A 16,174-nucleotide genomic window follows, 5' to 3' on the forward strand; every position below is an offset into this window, starting at 1 on the left:
CTAGAAACTTCCAGGCAGGTGTGTTGAGGCAAGTTGGATCTAAACTGGACACAGGCCCTCCAGGACAGAGTTTGGACACCCCTGCATTACACCATATTGAGCACATCATTTCCATATCCTTTCACAATAAACACAAACTTATCTGCTTAGTTGGGGAGTGGACAGTCTTGCTCGTGGAGGAAGTTTCTAATAATTACGAAGACAATGATTAATTGGTTCAGGTGTATTTAATTAGAATTGAAGCTAAACTCTGTAGCATAGTGGCCCTCCAAGCAGGATTGAACGTCAGGTATACATGAATGTGTGGGTGAAATTTCGATGTTTCAGAACCATGTTTGAACACTTATGGCCAGATTTACTAAAAAGGGCAAATTAGCAAGAGACCGTAAGATCGTAAATGCGCCAGTGGGAGTGAAAAGTTCTGTGGGTGATCTACTGACAATTATAAAATTAAAGAACACAGATGCAGCCAAATCATTTACATAATGGCCCATGCAATCTACCAAAAGTAGCACAAATTAGCAGCTATCAGGTTGCATGATTTATTTAAACACCCTCCTGCCATAAATTTTGCATCTGAAAGGAAAACTCTTGCAAATGCATATACAATAAGGTCAGCCACAAAATATCCCTTGTGTCTTTAGTAAATCCTGACAGTACTTTTTTTTATGCCAAGAGAGGGTTTTTGCTGGCACAAGATGTTAGTAAGTCTGGCCTTAAGTGTTCAGCACAATAACCGGGTTAATTTGTATGTGGTTTGGAAAGTGAATAATCTTTCCATTTATTCTTCAAACTTGTCCTATGTGCAGGGTTTGTAGGGACACAAAAGCAGGGAAACCCAGGACATAGCCAGTTCATCACAGGGTTAATACACATTTAAATTAGAGACCTTCTTAGGGAAGGTCTATAGTCTATAGTACAGACGTCTCCAACCCTGCTCCTGGAGAGCTACTGTCCTGCAGAGTTCAGCTCCAACCCCAATCAAACACACTTGAACCAGCTAATCAAGGTGTTCAGGGTTACCTGATAATCACAGGCTTGTGTTGGAGTATGGTTGGAACTGAAGTATGCAGGATGTTAGCTCCCCAGGAGCAGGGTTGGAGATGACTGTAGTGTGATATATATTATGGTCACCACTTTTGTCTAAGCTAATGCAGTGTTATCAACAATAATCATGCTTTTTTCATTATTTTTTTTTTATTTTATTTTTTTTGAACTGTTGAAAGAGAACATGTTTTTTGTTTGTCTGTTTATGAAACTACCTAATTAATTAGCCTAATTAATTATTACTTTCACCCACAAGTCATTATTTATACTTAAAACCGTGTTTCAGCATCTTCTGAGATGTGATACTTCTTTTGTATTTGAGAACAATGGCAAACTTATTAAATAGTAATTTATTAATTTCTCAGATCTCATCATTGAATGTCAAATTACAGAGATTAACAGATACATGATACAATAAGGTTTTACAACATTTTTACAAGTGTGGTCAATTTGTCATTGAGACAAGCAAAATATAAGAAAAGAAAAAGAAAGAAAATGAATTATAATAGCAATAAAAGTCCCATTTTTTTTTATCTTCATGCAATAACACTCAGATTTATGAATCTTCCATAAACCGTATCAGACATCTTCAAACCTCAGCTGTGAACCGAACAAGTAATTTTTTTTTTTTGTCAACAAATATTTATCTCTCTCAAATGTAGCATTTTACGTTTAAATATACCATTTATGGTAAACAGTGTAGCATCAATGCTAACAAAGTGTCTATGACATTGTAAATTATGATATCAAAGTCAAGAGGGATATAAATGAGTCAAATATTTTAAACATATTTCAGTTAATATTCTGTGATGATATTAATATAGAACTTTATATGAAGGTTAAAAAATAAAGATAAAATGATCATTACAAATAAAACAATAAAAATAAAGAGAAAACAAATTATTTTTCACAGAGACCACTATTTAACAAAAAAAATAGTGTAAAAAATTGCCACAAGATATTCCTTTGTAAAACCCTCACTATCAAAGACACTACAGCAGTTCTTTCTGATAGTATAAAAAAGACCATCCAACATTTGCTTTTGAAATAGCAGCTTAATAGAACTAAACAGTAAGCAATAGGAATAAAACAATGAATGTTTAGACATTAAAGTGGCAAATAATATGTGAAAAATTAATTTTCCTCATCAGTACGCTAAAAAATAAAATAATAATTAAAAAAATCCTTCAATTAAAGAAACAGGAATCAAGAGAGCATGAAACACAGTTAATGATATTCTGTGCAAACAGGTGTAAGGCTCTTATGTACACACATTTAAATGTTTTTAATGCTAATGCCAAATCGAAAACTAATGGAATGATGGATATTAAAATAAAATGCTGAAATGTATTCTTACACAGCCAATGGTAAAGTTTCATACAACACAAAGACCTTTCACACGACTCGTCAACATTCATTGAACTCTGTAAGTCTACAGCATCATACTGGTCTTGTGTTGTCTGCAAGACAGACTTTTTACTGATGCTGAGTGTTAAAACTGCTGGCATTTCAAAGTGCAGTTCATGGTTACCGAACAATTTGCAAGATGTATCATTATGTGGGTGGTTTAGGCATACTAGATACATCAAGTACAGCAAAATGCCAAAGGCTGTTCCATTCCAAAAAGTACATAATTTGATATTTTGGTAGGCTGTTGCTCCAACCAATCTTCATAACTTACTTAACCAACAAAACTTCATTAGCTAAGCAGCTTTACCAGAAATACTGTGCTGGTTAATAACCTTCACCAGCTAAGATGTGCTGATGAACCTCTTGGCTATGCTGGCTTTGCTGATCCAAAACGCCACCAAACCTGGAAATTCATGCTAGATTAAGCTCTCAACAAGGCATTCAGAGGGGGGGGGTGGTGGAGCTTGACCTTCAACCAGTTTCTGTAATATATCAAAGCAACTGACAGGGATTAAATGAATAAATGTTTTAATGCTTTTTTCATGGTTTAAATCCCTAACACGAGTCCTGTGAAAGGGCATTCATTCAATAGTTACTGACCAGTTTGCTACATGTTTCAGTTCCAACACCATAGCCAACAGGATATCTGATCACTAAAAGCCATACACCTCATCAGTACAAACCAACACTCATCAGTTTCACACACGAGGCATTCGAGTTTTCTGTTATTCATGTTGTTTGATGGATGAAAACAGCTGCGTTTAAAAGCCAACCAAGTCCAAGAATGAACAAATGATACATAATGAATGGGGGCAGTTTGCTTTCTGAAGCACACCCGTTAATAATTTACATGACCTCCAAATAATAAATTAACAAATGAATAAATAAACAAGCAGGCAAGCAAACATCAACAAACCCGTTTTATTTTATTTTTTTCTCCCCCATTATGGAAAAATATCACTGATATAATTTAGTCTTTTTTACAGAATTAGTCCTTGTGAGGGCTTAATCAGTTTATTTTTGTCTCTCAATTGTGGCTTTCGGAAACTCAACAGTCTTGTTATTTTATCCAAGTGACAATCTTTCTCTTTCAGTGAAACGTAGTTTCTCTGAGTTTCCAGCGCAGAACCTTTCCGGTCCCAGTCTCATGGCTGAAAAGCACAAAGATAAAGCACAGAGGGGCTTGGCAAAGGTGGACATAGATGGACAGCACAGTGTTTTGCAAAGTGGGCACTGATAGAGAACGTGCAAGGTTACAGCACAGTGGCGTTGTGCCCTTCCATTTTCGGCAGTCTGGAGTCCTGCACTGTACCCATGGTGACCAAAAGTGGGCGGCTGTCCTCAGGGCCACTGGCCCGAGCTAAAGTGATGGGCCTCTGCTGGCCAGAATGAGGTGGGGGAGGCTGGGGCCCCGGCATGGGCTCCATGGGCAGGCCCTGCTCCTGGTAGCCATACCCGATGTTCCCACATGGGAAGCGCCGTAGTCTGTAGAGTGGAACTGGTGCTAGGCTGGCTGAATCCAGAAGTAAAGGGGTCGGGGCAGGTGGGGGAGGAGGGGGCAAAAGCGGTCGACACAGGCCTTGCTGCTGCTGCTGCTGCTGTTGGCGCTGGAGCTGCTGTTGGTACTGCTGCTGTTTGTGCTGTTGCTGCAGGCCCAGAGCTTCAGCTACTGTCACAGTCCGGCCTGCTTGTTCCTGCCCTTCACCTGGGATCCGTGGGCCGCTTGTCTGCCTTTGTGCCTGGGCCTGCTGTCTCTTCTGTTGCTGCTGTAGAAACCACGAGCCATAGGTGGGGTTCCAAAGGTTGGTGGGCTTCCCGTTACGGCTCTCCTTCTCTGATGGGTGAGCCTGCATGAAGCCCAAATTCACATGCCCTCCATCTTGGGTGGTCAAGGGAGTTGCAGAGGAAGTTTTGGCAGATGGTATGGGGGCAGTGACTACCGGGGGTTGGTGGTGGTGATGGGGGTGAGGCTGAGATTGGGGAGCGGGTGGGAGCTTGCTCTCAGAGGAGTGGCTGGGCATGAGAACGGCCTCCCCATCTCTTTTAGGCTGATCAGAGTGAGCGGCAGATGAAGCCTCCTCGGTGCCCTGAGGGGCTACAAGCAAGGAGGGGGCCGACGGGTCATCGGGACGCATGGGTACCCTCTCCTCTTCCTCAGGGATGGGGCCGTACTCGACAGGCAAAGGCACATTCACCACATCTGGGTCCTAGGGTAATTGGAAAGTCTGTTATTTATCCAAGCAGTCAAACTTCCCAGTTACAAAATAAAATAATAGTAAATCCTAACATAATAATAAATTAGATTTAAAACACTTAAGAGATAGTATTATACCTTATTTGAAATACAATATTTTACAGGAATTAATGAATTAAGAAGATTAAATTGTGGAATAGTGTTTGATGTGAACTGTTGTATTCTGCATGCTTTGGCAAATTCCCTGCGCACAGTATACATAATTCATATTGCAATACTGAAATTTGAAAATGCAACTTCTAACAAACCTGCTGTTGCCCAGAATTAACAGACAATGTTATAAGATGTAGTACCTGCAGACAATAGTCAATCCTCTCCAGAATAGTTGAGAAGTTTGGTCTGTCTTCTGGTTGATGCTGCCAACTCTGTGTCATTATCCGGTACCTATTTTACAAACAAAATATTTGTTTTAATTTCAAGATTCAAGACAATTTAAGAAATAAAAAATAAGCCTTTTTTTTAGTTTTGTTTTAATGAGGAGCTCTGCAAGATGGTCCCCAGGTTAGATTAGGAACTTAATTACATCAAAATTTCAGAAGTTTGATTATTATAATTATTATTTGAAGACTTTATTTATTAGTGAAAGTGAAAAAAAGTGAAAGTGAAAGTGAAAGTGACGTGACATTCAGCCAAGTATGGTGACCCATACTCAGAATTAGTGCTCTGCATTTAACCCATCCGAAGTGCACACACACAGAGCAGTGAACACACACACACACACTGTGAACACACACCCGGAGCAGTGGGCAGCCATTTTATGCTGCGGCGCCCGGGGAGCAGTTGGGGGTTCGATGCCTTGCTCAAGGGCACCTAAGTCGTGGTATTGAAGGTGGAGAGAGAACTGTACATGCACTCCCCCCACCCACAATTCCTGCCGGCCCGAGACTCGAACTCACAACCCTTCGATTGGGAGTCCGACTCTCTAACCATTAGGCCACGACTCCCCCAAGGAGTATTATTTATTAGATAGAATACATACAACAGTGGAAAGGTTAATGAGGACTTTAAAAATTGAGAATCAAAATTGACATTGACAAAAATCTTGACATTTAAGAATACAGATTATTGCTGGCCCACAATCTGTTTCTGTTATATGGAAGTGCTGTATAAATATCTTGCATATTTAAATTTAAGAGTCCACTCACACTGGCCCGGGGCAGTTCTTAGGTGGGTCCATCCGGCCTCCATTAGTAACAAACTCCAACACCTCTTGGTTACTGCGGCTGGGGTATGGCATATAACCCAGTGAGAAGATCTCCCACAGCAGAACACCAAATGACCTGAAAAACAAGTTGAAAGGAGAGAAAGTGGAGAGATGAAAGCATAGTAATTATTGAAAGAATAGTATCAGAGTGTGAAAAAAACAGTGGGGTTGCAATAGCATATGACAGAACTTGAAGCAAATTAATCTTTTAAAAATATAATATGTAATTATATTACAGAGCTCACCATGTATCTGTTTTTGAGGTAAAGATTCCCTCCATAAAGGCCTCAGGAGGCATCCATTTGACTGGCAGCATAGCACGGCCTCCTTTCCTGTAATAGCTGGCTCTGTGGAAAAACACATGCCCAGACAAAAGAAGAGACATTATGAATGCCCACAGTAGACAGCAGCAGATTGGAGTGAATTATTAACTCCAGTCACAGATCAGAGAGTGAAAAAACACTGGAAAATGAAAAGAGCAAAAATTATGTAAAGACGTAAACAAGATGTCCATGTACGACTTATGTAAGAATGGAAAGATGGCCATTTTTCGTAGGTGATTCATATTCATGTTCTCTTAAACCTTGACTTGATCCTCGGTAACTAAATTAGTCACTAAATGAAAACTGTGAATTATTGCATGCATGTGGCTTCGCTTTGTGTTAAAAGAAGCAAAAAATATTATATAATAATAACTATTCATTTGAAATAAGTCTATCGCTTGAATAACCTAATTGTTCTTTCCCGCTAGGCTAGGTTAGAATTAAAGAGACAAGTTTACTTAAATGGTTTATGGAAAGTGACTGACCTAGTTCATTTGAGATGCATTACTTAATTTGCAAGCTTTACTCATGATATAAAAAATGCAGATGTTCTAGACAAGCGAAGTAAAATAACTAAATGTTGAATCTAAACCCAGCCACTAGATCTGTCTGTCTTTGGTCCTAACCGTCAATCCCTTTTAGAGGGGTAAATTAGGGTTAGGGTAGATGGAGTTAGGGTAAATGAAAAGTGACTGATCTAGTTCACTGGAGATTCCTTATAAAAGGAAAAAAAAAAAACAGGAAACTTATTACCACCATAGACTGCAAAAAAACAAAAACAAACAACAAAAAAAAAGGTGGACAGCTCGCCTCCACTTCCTTCCACTAGAGAAAAGTAAAAAAACATCAGTATGGCCGCTCAGTGTGCTGTTCATTGTGCTTTGTCAACAGTCTCCTCTGTGTCTTTCCATATCACCGTATGCTGTGTATGCTCTTTTATGTCATCCGCACCACAAGGATGCGCTGTTTCTACATGTATTTAGCTTTGATTTTAAATAAAACAGCACATCCTTGTGGCGCGAATGACACAGAAGTGCATACACAGCATACGGTGATATGGAGAGACACAGAGGAGACCGTTGACAAAGGAATTATTGAATAAAGCCGTTATTTTTGTTTTCTTCGCTTACAAAAAGTGTTCCCGTTGCTTCATATAACCCAGATTGCACGTCTGATGGCAGATGGAGTTTTCTGATGATGACTTTCATACTTTTTATGGACCTTGACACTGCTATTGAGTTGGCAGTCTATGGGACAGTCTCAAGCCTCCCGGTTTTCATCCAAAATATCTTAAATTGTGTTCCGAAGACGAACTGGGCTTTTATGGGTTTGGAACGATATGGGCGTAAGTCACTATCTGACTGCCTTGGGTCCTAACCATCAAGATTTCTGATTCATGTCATGGATGTCAAAACCATTAAACTCTTTTAGGAGTTTAGGAGGGATAAGTTAGTGTTGGGTAATTAGGGTTGGGGTTTATGGAAAGTGTAATTCATTTAACATGTCTTGTTTAATATGCTTGTTGTCATATGGTATAATGGTTTAATTATACATGAAGATGTTATAGACAAGTTACATCAGTTACCTGAAATAATTCAAATGAATCAAGTCAACTGGTTTTCTATTATATCCTTAAACATAACCAAAAAAATATACAAAACATTAAAAAAAACATGCAAACATTCAATTTCAAACAATATGCAAGATGTATTTTCACTACGCAGAGAACATTCATGACCTGACAATCATCTGCTCTGTGCCTGTAAATGTAGTATCTTGCATATAGCGTTAAAGTACAGTAGTAGTAGTACCAACATTACATTCACATTTACATTATTCATATGGTAGATCCTCTTATTCAAAGCAACACACATTGTATTTAAGGAGATGTGGAAATTAAAAATGACATAAATAGACACATCCTGTCTGCTATTTTTGTGAGCACAATCTTTCCTGAAGCAGGTCCTAAACTAAACTGTGCCATGGAAATAGCTTTTGAATCTATGTAACACTGTTATAACACAGTTATTATTTACTTATTAAACCTGTATTTATGACTGACATTTATCTGTGGAACACAGAAGGATATATTTTGAAAGTTGTGTCGGTTTTCTCCATACAATGAAAGTCAGAGGGGGTCAATTTTGTTTGGACCCCAGTGATCTTCAAAATAACTTCTTGTGTCTCGTTTTTTTTTTTTTTTTTTTTACTTTAAGGATTTGTTGCAACTTGCTTTACTGAATGCTTTATCTGAAGACATATTCTTCACATTTCTCATAGTTTGATCACTGTGAGTCTAAAACCATTTTCCTCATCCAGAGCTGATGTTATCAAGATCTAGTTCCAATATCTGACCCTCTGCTGACAACAGGGAAAAAAGAAAAAAAGTGTGTGTGTGTGAAAGAGAGAGAGAGAGAGAGAGAGAGAGAGAGAGAGAGAGAGAGAGAGAGAGAGAGAGAAAGAGACAAATAGGTCTTGTTTTTTTGTCATCAGCTATCCTGAGGTTGCTAAAGCAATATTCTTGGGTGTGTATTATGCTGAGCATTTATCACAAGAAAACAACAACAGCAACAGCAACAACAACAACAACAACAACAACAACAACAACAACAACAACAACAACAAAAAACTGGGAGAGACTGGGGCTGAAAATATATACTGGTCACTATCTCCTAAAGACGCATTTGCATTTTTTGTCAAAATTTTGATGATGCTGTTGTTATCGAGATCTGGTTCTAAATAAACTAGCTTGTGGCTTGCTGGGGTTGTGGCAGCGAGGCCTGTTCTACCTCCCTCAGGAAAACACACCTCACATACCAACATTACACTTATGTTTCCACCAATCTCAGTCATGCGAACGGATCTCGCAAGCCAGGACTCAAGGGAAACCAACAATGGAACCCTTTGAAGTATGAAATCAAGAATATAACACAAAACACTCTAATCTCCACTGTACTATATATTCCCTGCTACAATCGATTCATACCAAAGAAAAAGAGATGAAAAAAAAAAAAAACGCATGAGACAGGGGAAGCAATGTTTGGGATGGTGAAGTTCATAAACTAGATGCTTACTCGAACATTAAAATTATTTACCAGGCAGGTGATTTTAACCAAAGTGACTTACAAATACAATATGTTCATATTTTGAATGTCAGTTAAAAAAAAGAGCTATGTGTATTGCTGTATCTTTCTAGTTCTAAAGAGCAATTGATTGGACAAAAATCTGTGTAGTATGACTTATCAATATTTCAGTCTATTTTCCTACAAAATAACAACTGAAAATATTACATGTGAATTCCCGCTAACATTTGAGTACACAAAACTCTAATTTTATTTCATGTTGCCTTTAACGAAGCCTTATAATTAGTCTGATTTAGGATCGAGGTGTTTCAGGAAGTTTACATGATGCTCCTGTTTAAAAACAGCATGACAGGACAGACTTCAAAATGTAGGGATTTTAATATTTATTAATTAATAAAGTACACTCCATATCAATTTGGTGCTCAAAACACTCATAGTCCTCACAAAACAATGAATTATGCATAAAAACAGCAACACTGCTCATGACAAACGTCTGGACTCCAAAAGTAAAATTTATTGTTCAATGTGCTGAATTTATACACAAGCTGTGTTTTGATGGCTATAGTATTTATATTTATTTATTTATTTTTACTTTTTTTATACCATTATTATTTTAAAGCATGATGCTTTAAAGAAGACCAGTTTGGAAATATAGCTTGTCAGAAAGTTTTAGCTTGCTAACATTCTAACAGTTTGCTGTTAACACGTCAAAACTCTCTCCAAAAACACTGCATCTCCAAATTCATCCTCTTTAAAGCACCATGCTAAAAAATTAAAGATTAAACTAGTCGACTTCACTAATTGCTTGCTGGGAGACTAGTCGACCATCCTGACCTATTCCTAGTGATAATGAAAAGCTGTCAAAAAATTTAAGTAACCTCTAAGAGTTAACTACAGTATGTCTATTAAAATTGACCACATCTCAGCATCCTCAGTTCTCAGAAGATGAGATGAAATATTCACTCAAACCTCCACTGTAATTCTTCCCATCCCCAATCGCATTTTCATCACAGCTCTGAACTCTGTCCTGTCTGCAGTGCTCAGCGGGAAAATGCAAGAAAAATCTACATCAGCAATTAGAGCACACATTTTGGCAACTCTCCAGAGGGAGTACAACAAGGCTCCATCTTTTCCCTTTAGAGTTTTTCTGGCTAATAATACCCTTCTTTCACCAGCTAAGCAAGCCATTTTCAGACACAAGTTCCAGTAGCGGTTCAGAAGCAGTCAAGCTCACAAATCCTTTCAGTTCGTCACACTGGTGCTGCCATCTCATCTGATGAATAATGTCAAAGGACGATTCATACTAGTGCCGAATTGTATGATTAATTGATTGATAGTCTGGTGCTAAGGCAAGTTAAGATTTTGTTGTTGTTAACCTAAATTGAACTTGACAGCCACTGTGCTTTTTTAGCATTATGGAAAAAAAGCGGCTGCGACATTTTGACAATAGCTCCCTCAGTACACCTTTCACAGAAAGAAAAAAAAAGGTCAGAAGTTTTGAGCGACACTTCACAATTGATACATGCATCAGTTTCATGTAATTGGCTATCAGTTCAAATTAGCTCAGAACATTAGCCTACTGCTAAATGTACACTGTGCACTATATAGGGTGCATATGGGTAAAGAGCGACAGATGATAAAATGGGACAGTTATGCTCGAATGTGATTTTAACTTCTCTTAGAGGGACCAGCAACTAATTTACAACAACCAGCAGGAAAACCAATGGTGGGGAAAATTATAGTTTTAAAAAGATTTACCTCAGATTTATAAGTTCAATTAATATTTGTAAATGTTACATATATTTCATGATGTGAAATGTACCAGAAAATTACAAAGTGATTACAAATAATTTGTCTAATATATATATATAAATATATATATATATATATATATATATATATATATATATATATATATATATATATATATATATAGGGAAGGCTCATGTTTGGCTTAAGAGGAAAATGATCCTCTTATCCCAATTTACCCTTATTCTGGGCTTTGATCAGAAGACAGCTTTCAGTGTTCCTCTGAGTATTTAAAACTACTGAATGTTTACAACACAATTGTGGGATCAGTAAAAAAAATATGTCTAGCTATCATCACAGAAATAAATCCAGTTATTTTTCATTTCATGAATTCAGAACATTTAGATACTACACTAAGTACACCGCTGTTCAAAAGTGTGGGATCAGTAAAAATAAGATTTTGATGTTTATTTACTTTATTTATTATTATTTATTACTTAAAAAAAAAAAAAGAAATCTCTTCTCTGATTCTCAGTTCTTCAGTTGTGCTGTTTTTTTTTTTATGAATAATAAGTTAAAAAGAATAAGGTTTATTCAAAAAAAAGAAAGAAAACTTTTTCTCTAACTTTATCAAATTAATGCATCCTTGATAAACATACTGTAAGAGAGAGAGAGGGGGAAAAATCATTATAATCTTTCTGATCCAAAACTTCTGCATGACAGTGTATGTACTATATACTATACTACTGTATATACATACTATAAGAGTGGTTTAGTAGTATGCTATATCTAACATAGCCATGGTTTATTCCTGAGGTAAATCTCAGTATAAATAACAAGGAAATAGAAATACACCCTTCGAATTAGCTGAGCACTTACTAAATAAGTTTGCTTGGCTCTTGCCTTAAAATTAAACATATATTGATAATAAAAGGTTTTCAGAATGATATATATAATGCACAAGTATGTGAATCTCTGTAGGATCAGCAGTTAATTTGAAGTTGAAATTAAGAGTCCATCTGTTCAGAGGTGTCTTCATTCAGTGAAATGACTATCAGGTGTCATTGCCTGCCCTGTTTTATTTAGAGAACAGGGATCTATCAAAGTCTGATCATGTTTGTGGAAGTGAATCATAGCACGAACAAAGGAGATCTCTGACGACCTCAGAAAAAGAGTTGCTGTTGCTCATCAGGCTAGAAAAGGTTACAAAAACATCTCCAAAGAGTTTTGACTCCACAAATCCAAAGTCAGACAGATTGTGTACAAATGGAGGAAATTCAAGACCATTATTACCCTCCCCAGGAGTGTTCCACCAACAAAGAACACTCCAAAAGCAAGACGTGTACCCAAAAGCAAGACGTGTAATAGTCTTCAAGGTTGCAGAGGAACCCAGGGTAACTTCTAAGCAACTAAAGGCCTTTCTCACATTGGCTGATGTTAATATTCATGAGTCCACCATCAGGAGAACACTGAACAACCTTGGTGTGCATGGTGCATCCAGAAAGAACATTGCGGACAAGCCAGAGGGCTACTGGAGAAATGTTTTGTGGACAGAAGAGACCAAAATATAACTTTTTGGTTTAAGTGAGAAGCATTATGTTTGAAGAAAATACACTGTATCCCATCATAAGAACCTCATCCCATCTGTGAAACATGGTGGTTGTAGTATCATGGTTTGGGCCTGTTTTGCTACATCTGGACCAGGACAGCTTGCCATCATTGATGGAACAATGAATTCTGAATTATACCAGCAAATTTTAAAGGAAAATGTCAGGACATCTGTCCATGAACTGAATCTCAAGAGAAAGTTGGCCATGCAGCAAGACAGCAACCCCAAGAACATAAGTCCTTTTACCAAAGAATGGTTAAATAAGAACAATGTTAATGTTTTGGAATGACAGAGTCAAAGTATGGACCTTAATCCAATTGAAATGTTGTGGAAGGAGCTGAAGCAAACAGTTCATAGGAGGAAACCCACCAACATCATTTCAAGTGGTTCTGTACTGAGGAAGGGGCTAGAATTCCTACAAGCTGATCAGCAGTTACAAGAAACATTTACCTGCAGTTATTGCTGCAAAAGGGGGTCAGACCAGATACTGAAAGCAAAGATTCACATACTTTTGCACCGCACAAATATGTAACATTGGATAATTTTTCTCAATAAATAAATGGCAAAGAAAACATTTTTAATCGCAATTAATCACACAATTGTCTGATTACTCGCAATTGATCGCACTGTTATGCACAAAACTAATAATACATTCAAAAGTAGTGTATTGTGCACTTTTTTCATTTAAAATAAAAGCAATACTAAAAAAACAAAAGTGCAATAACAATTGGTTTGCAAAGACTTTAAACAAATAATGTGCTTTTTTTACAGCAGTATTCTTTTTACATAGTAGCAGTTAAAATATTTCTTGTAAATCTCAACTTATAATGTCATTAAATTAAATATAAAACAAGCTATTTGTCACTGCTAGGACATTAACGTTTTTATAGAAACATTTTATAGCTTGTTATAGAAAAACAAGTTATGCTCAAAGTCCAGAGCCTCGATCATAACTATAACAGGCACCTTCCGAGTAGAGACCTGCACGATGTGGGTGTGCTCACACTAGGTAATCTTAACTGTGCTGGAGCGCGTTTGACCTCCAAAGCCTGGTTTGTTTGACCGCTCCATTTAGCAGCCCCTGGCTCAGTTGGAAGAGGTGGGCCAGAGCGCAGTTCAGTTACAGATCAGTGAGTGTGAGCGCTAACCACGCCAGAGCGCAGATATTATGATGCATGCTGCATGATTGTGTGAATATTTCTGAGCGGCAAAAGCAATAGATCTGTAAAGCAATATATTGTGAGAGGGCCGTGTGCTACTGCGTCCCATACAACTCAAATTAATAAACCACAAAGTTAACAAAACAATTCACTCTTCTGTGCTGAGCGAGAGCGCTTCTCTGCTGTCTTCACGTGGTATAGGAAACTTCCTTTCCCACTTATGAAGTCGTGATTACGAGCTTGTTGCATTTTTTTCTGTTAAAAATAACAGTGGACAGTGGTTTGTGAATGTTGATGCCTAGCCTAAATAATTTGATCGGGAGCATCCCCTCCTGTGACCCATGATTTGTCTGTATGTGTATTCAGAGCAAGTGCGCAATGGACTTTCATAATAATAAAAAAGTGCTGTAATGCGCAATAAAATAATTGTCTGCGTTAATCAATTAATGTGTTAATGCGATAATAATGCGTTAACTTGCCCAGCCCTAACACACACAAACACACACACACACACACAAATAAATATATATATATATATATATATATATATATATATATATATATATATATATATATATATATATATATATATATATAATTGATTTAGAATTTTTGTGTAACAGCCAGGAGAACTTTAAGGTAAAATATAAGATCATGATGCCATACTGAATTATGTAGCATACCTGTAGATGTCTCTGGCCATGCCAAAATCACCAATCTTGGCCACCCTCCCTGGACCTTTGCAGGTCAGAAGACAATTCCTGGCAGCAATATCTCTGTCAAGAATAGAAGGTGAGCAGACAGACACATTTATTTTAGATATTTGTCTGATTTTAAATTAAACAATGACAAGAAGAAGAAGAAGAAGAAGAAGAAGAAGAAGAAGAAGAAGAAGAAGAAAATATCCAGTATCACTATAGTAACAGATCTTTGTCTTGTGTTGTCTCTTGATTCTCCTGTAATATTTATTGTTTCTCCCATGGATTTTCATCGTCATTTTAGTGAAAAATATTAAAGAAAGCTGCATTTAGATCACTCTCTCCTTGATACCCACCAGGACACATATGTCATGCTGAGATATATTTTCAGTAACTTTGCCAGCTTAAAATTTGCATCACTGCTCAGCAGCAATGTTGTTATGTGGAATTGTTTCCAGTCCTGCTACTGTAAATAACCTTCTTGCAAATGCAGGTATATTAAATTGTCTAACTAACTAGCTAAACCACTACATTAATAATTCTAATCATAAATGTCCATTATGCCTATTGTCTAATTACTGGTGTCCACTTTAGGAGTTATTCGCACCATTGTGAGATGCTGTCCACACATATCTAGAGCATACAAAATGAATGACACCCCATCTACAATTCTAGTGATGCACCAATGATAGAATGCTCCAATTATAAACAATGAACCTGTCAACTCTGCAGGTGTTTGAAACCACAGTCAAGTACAAACTCTGTCTGTATCATAGATCGCTCTACATTCTAGTTCAGGTGACCTATAGATAGACTCTTGTCAAACTCTAAACTGATTAAGTCAACATCACACACTTTGTACAGTACTTTGTTTAGTCATATTTCTTTGTCTCTGTTGCATGTTCATATTATAGGAATCTTGATGGTTCTTCTCATTACACTCAATAAAATTTCTTATAAAAATAAATCAATAAAATAAACGCTAGAATAAGTACATAAGTACAATAAGTACAATTTCTTATTGGCTCACTCACCTCCTGAGAGTGTGACACCCTCACACTTTAAAAGATCACTATAAGTTCTGAATGGATTCTGAAGTTTGGTGAAGATGATGCTGAGCTAGAAGTCTTCAAAGGCCCCATAAGTTTTATTAAATAAATGCATCCTTTGCATTCATCAAAACCCTTCTGCATCGAAACCTGTTCTCTCTCATCAACAAAACTCTCTTCAGGACTCTTTTTTAAACAGGCGAGACGTGCAAGTATCAAACTTTGTCTCATTAATTGAGACATTAAATATCATTTACCCCATTTTTATAAATGTGTGTTTGAATTAAGAAATTGAAGTTTTCTTCAGGCTGTAGATCTGCCAAATATCAAATACTGCTATATTTTCATTATTTACTATGCTTCAGCGTTAGTCCTCTTCCTACATAAAACATGGAAACAAATGCCCCCACAGTTATAGTAATACAAGCAATTTCTGTCCCTTGTGGGAACTTTTTTTGGTCCCCATGACCAAAAAAGGATAGCGATACCAGTAAATCTTGACTTTGTAGGGACATTTTTTTGGTCCCCATGAGGAAAACAGCTTAAAAATCTAAAAATGCTGAATGTTTTGTGTGAGGGGTAGGTTTA

At 37.1% G+C, this 16,174-nt stretch overlaps 1 protein-coding gene across 1 annotated transcript in view; it reads right to left on the reverse strand.

Annotated features, from left to right (window-relative positions):
* Positions 1–2,347: 2,347 nt before the first annotated feature.
* Positions 2,348–16,174, reverse strand: part of alk (ALK receptor tyrosine kinase) — a 395,687-nt gene continuing 381,860 nt past the window's right edge. Inside the window, exons 25-29 of the mRNA XM_042742958.1 lie at positions 14,523–14,615; positions 6,161–6,262; positions 5,857–5,991; positions 5,005–5,095; positions 2,348–4,664 (exon numbers count right to left, since the gene is read on the reverse strand). Coding sequence (XP_042598892.1) covers positions 3,711–4,664; positions 5,005–5,095; positions 5,857–5,991; positions 6,161–6,262; positions 14,523–14,615 — 1,375 coding nt within the window. The 3' untranslated portion in view covers positions 2,348–3,710. The remainder of the gene's footprint in view (positions 4,665–5,004; positions 5,096–5,856; positions 5,992–6,160; positions 6,263–14,522; positions 14,616–16,174) is intronic.

The sequence above is a fragment of the Cyprinus carpio genome, chromosome B17 (genome assembly GCF_018340385.1).
Source record: "Cyprinus carpio isolate SPL01 chromosome B17, ASM1834038v1, whole genome shotgun sequence".
In the NCBI taxonomy this organism is placed as follows: Eukaryota; Metazoa; Chordata; class Actinopteri; order Cypriniformes; family Cyprinidae; genus Cyprinus; species Cyprinus carpio.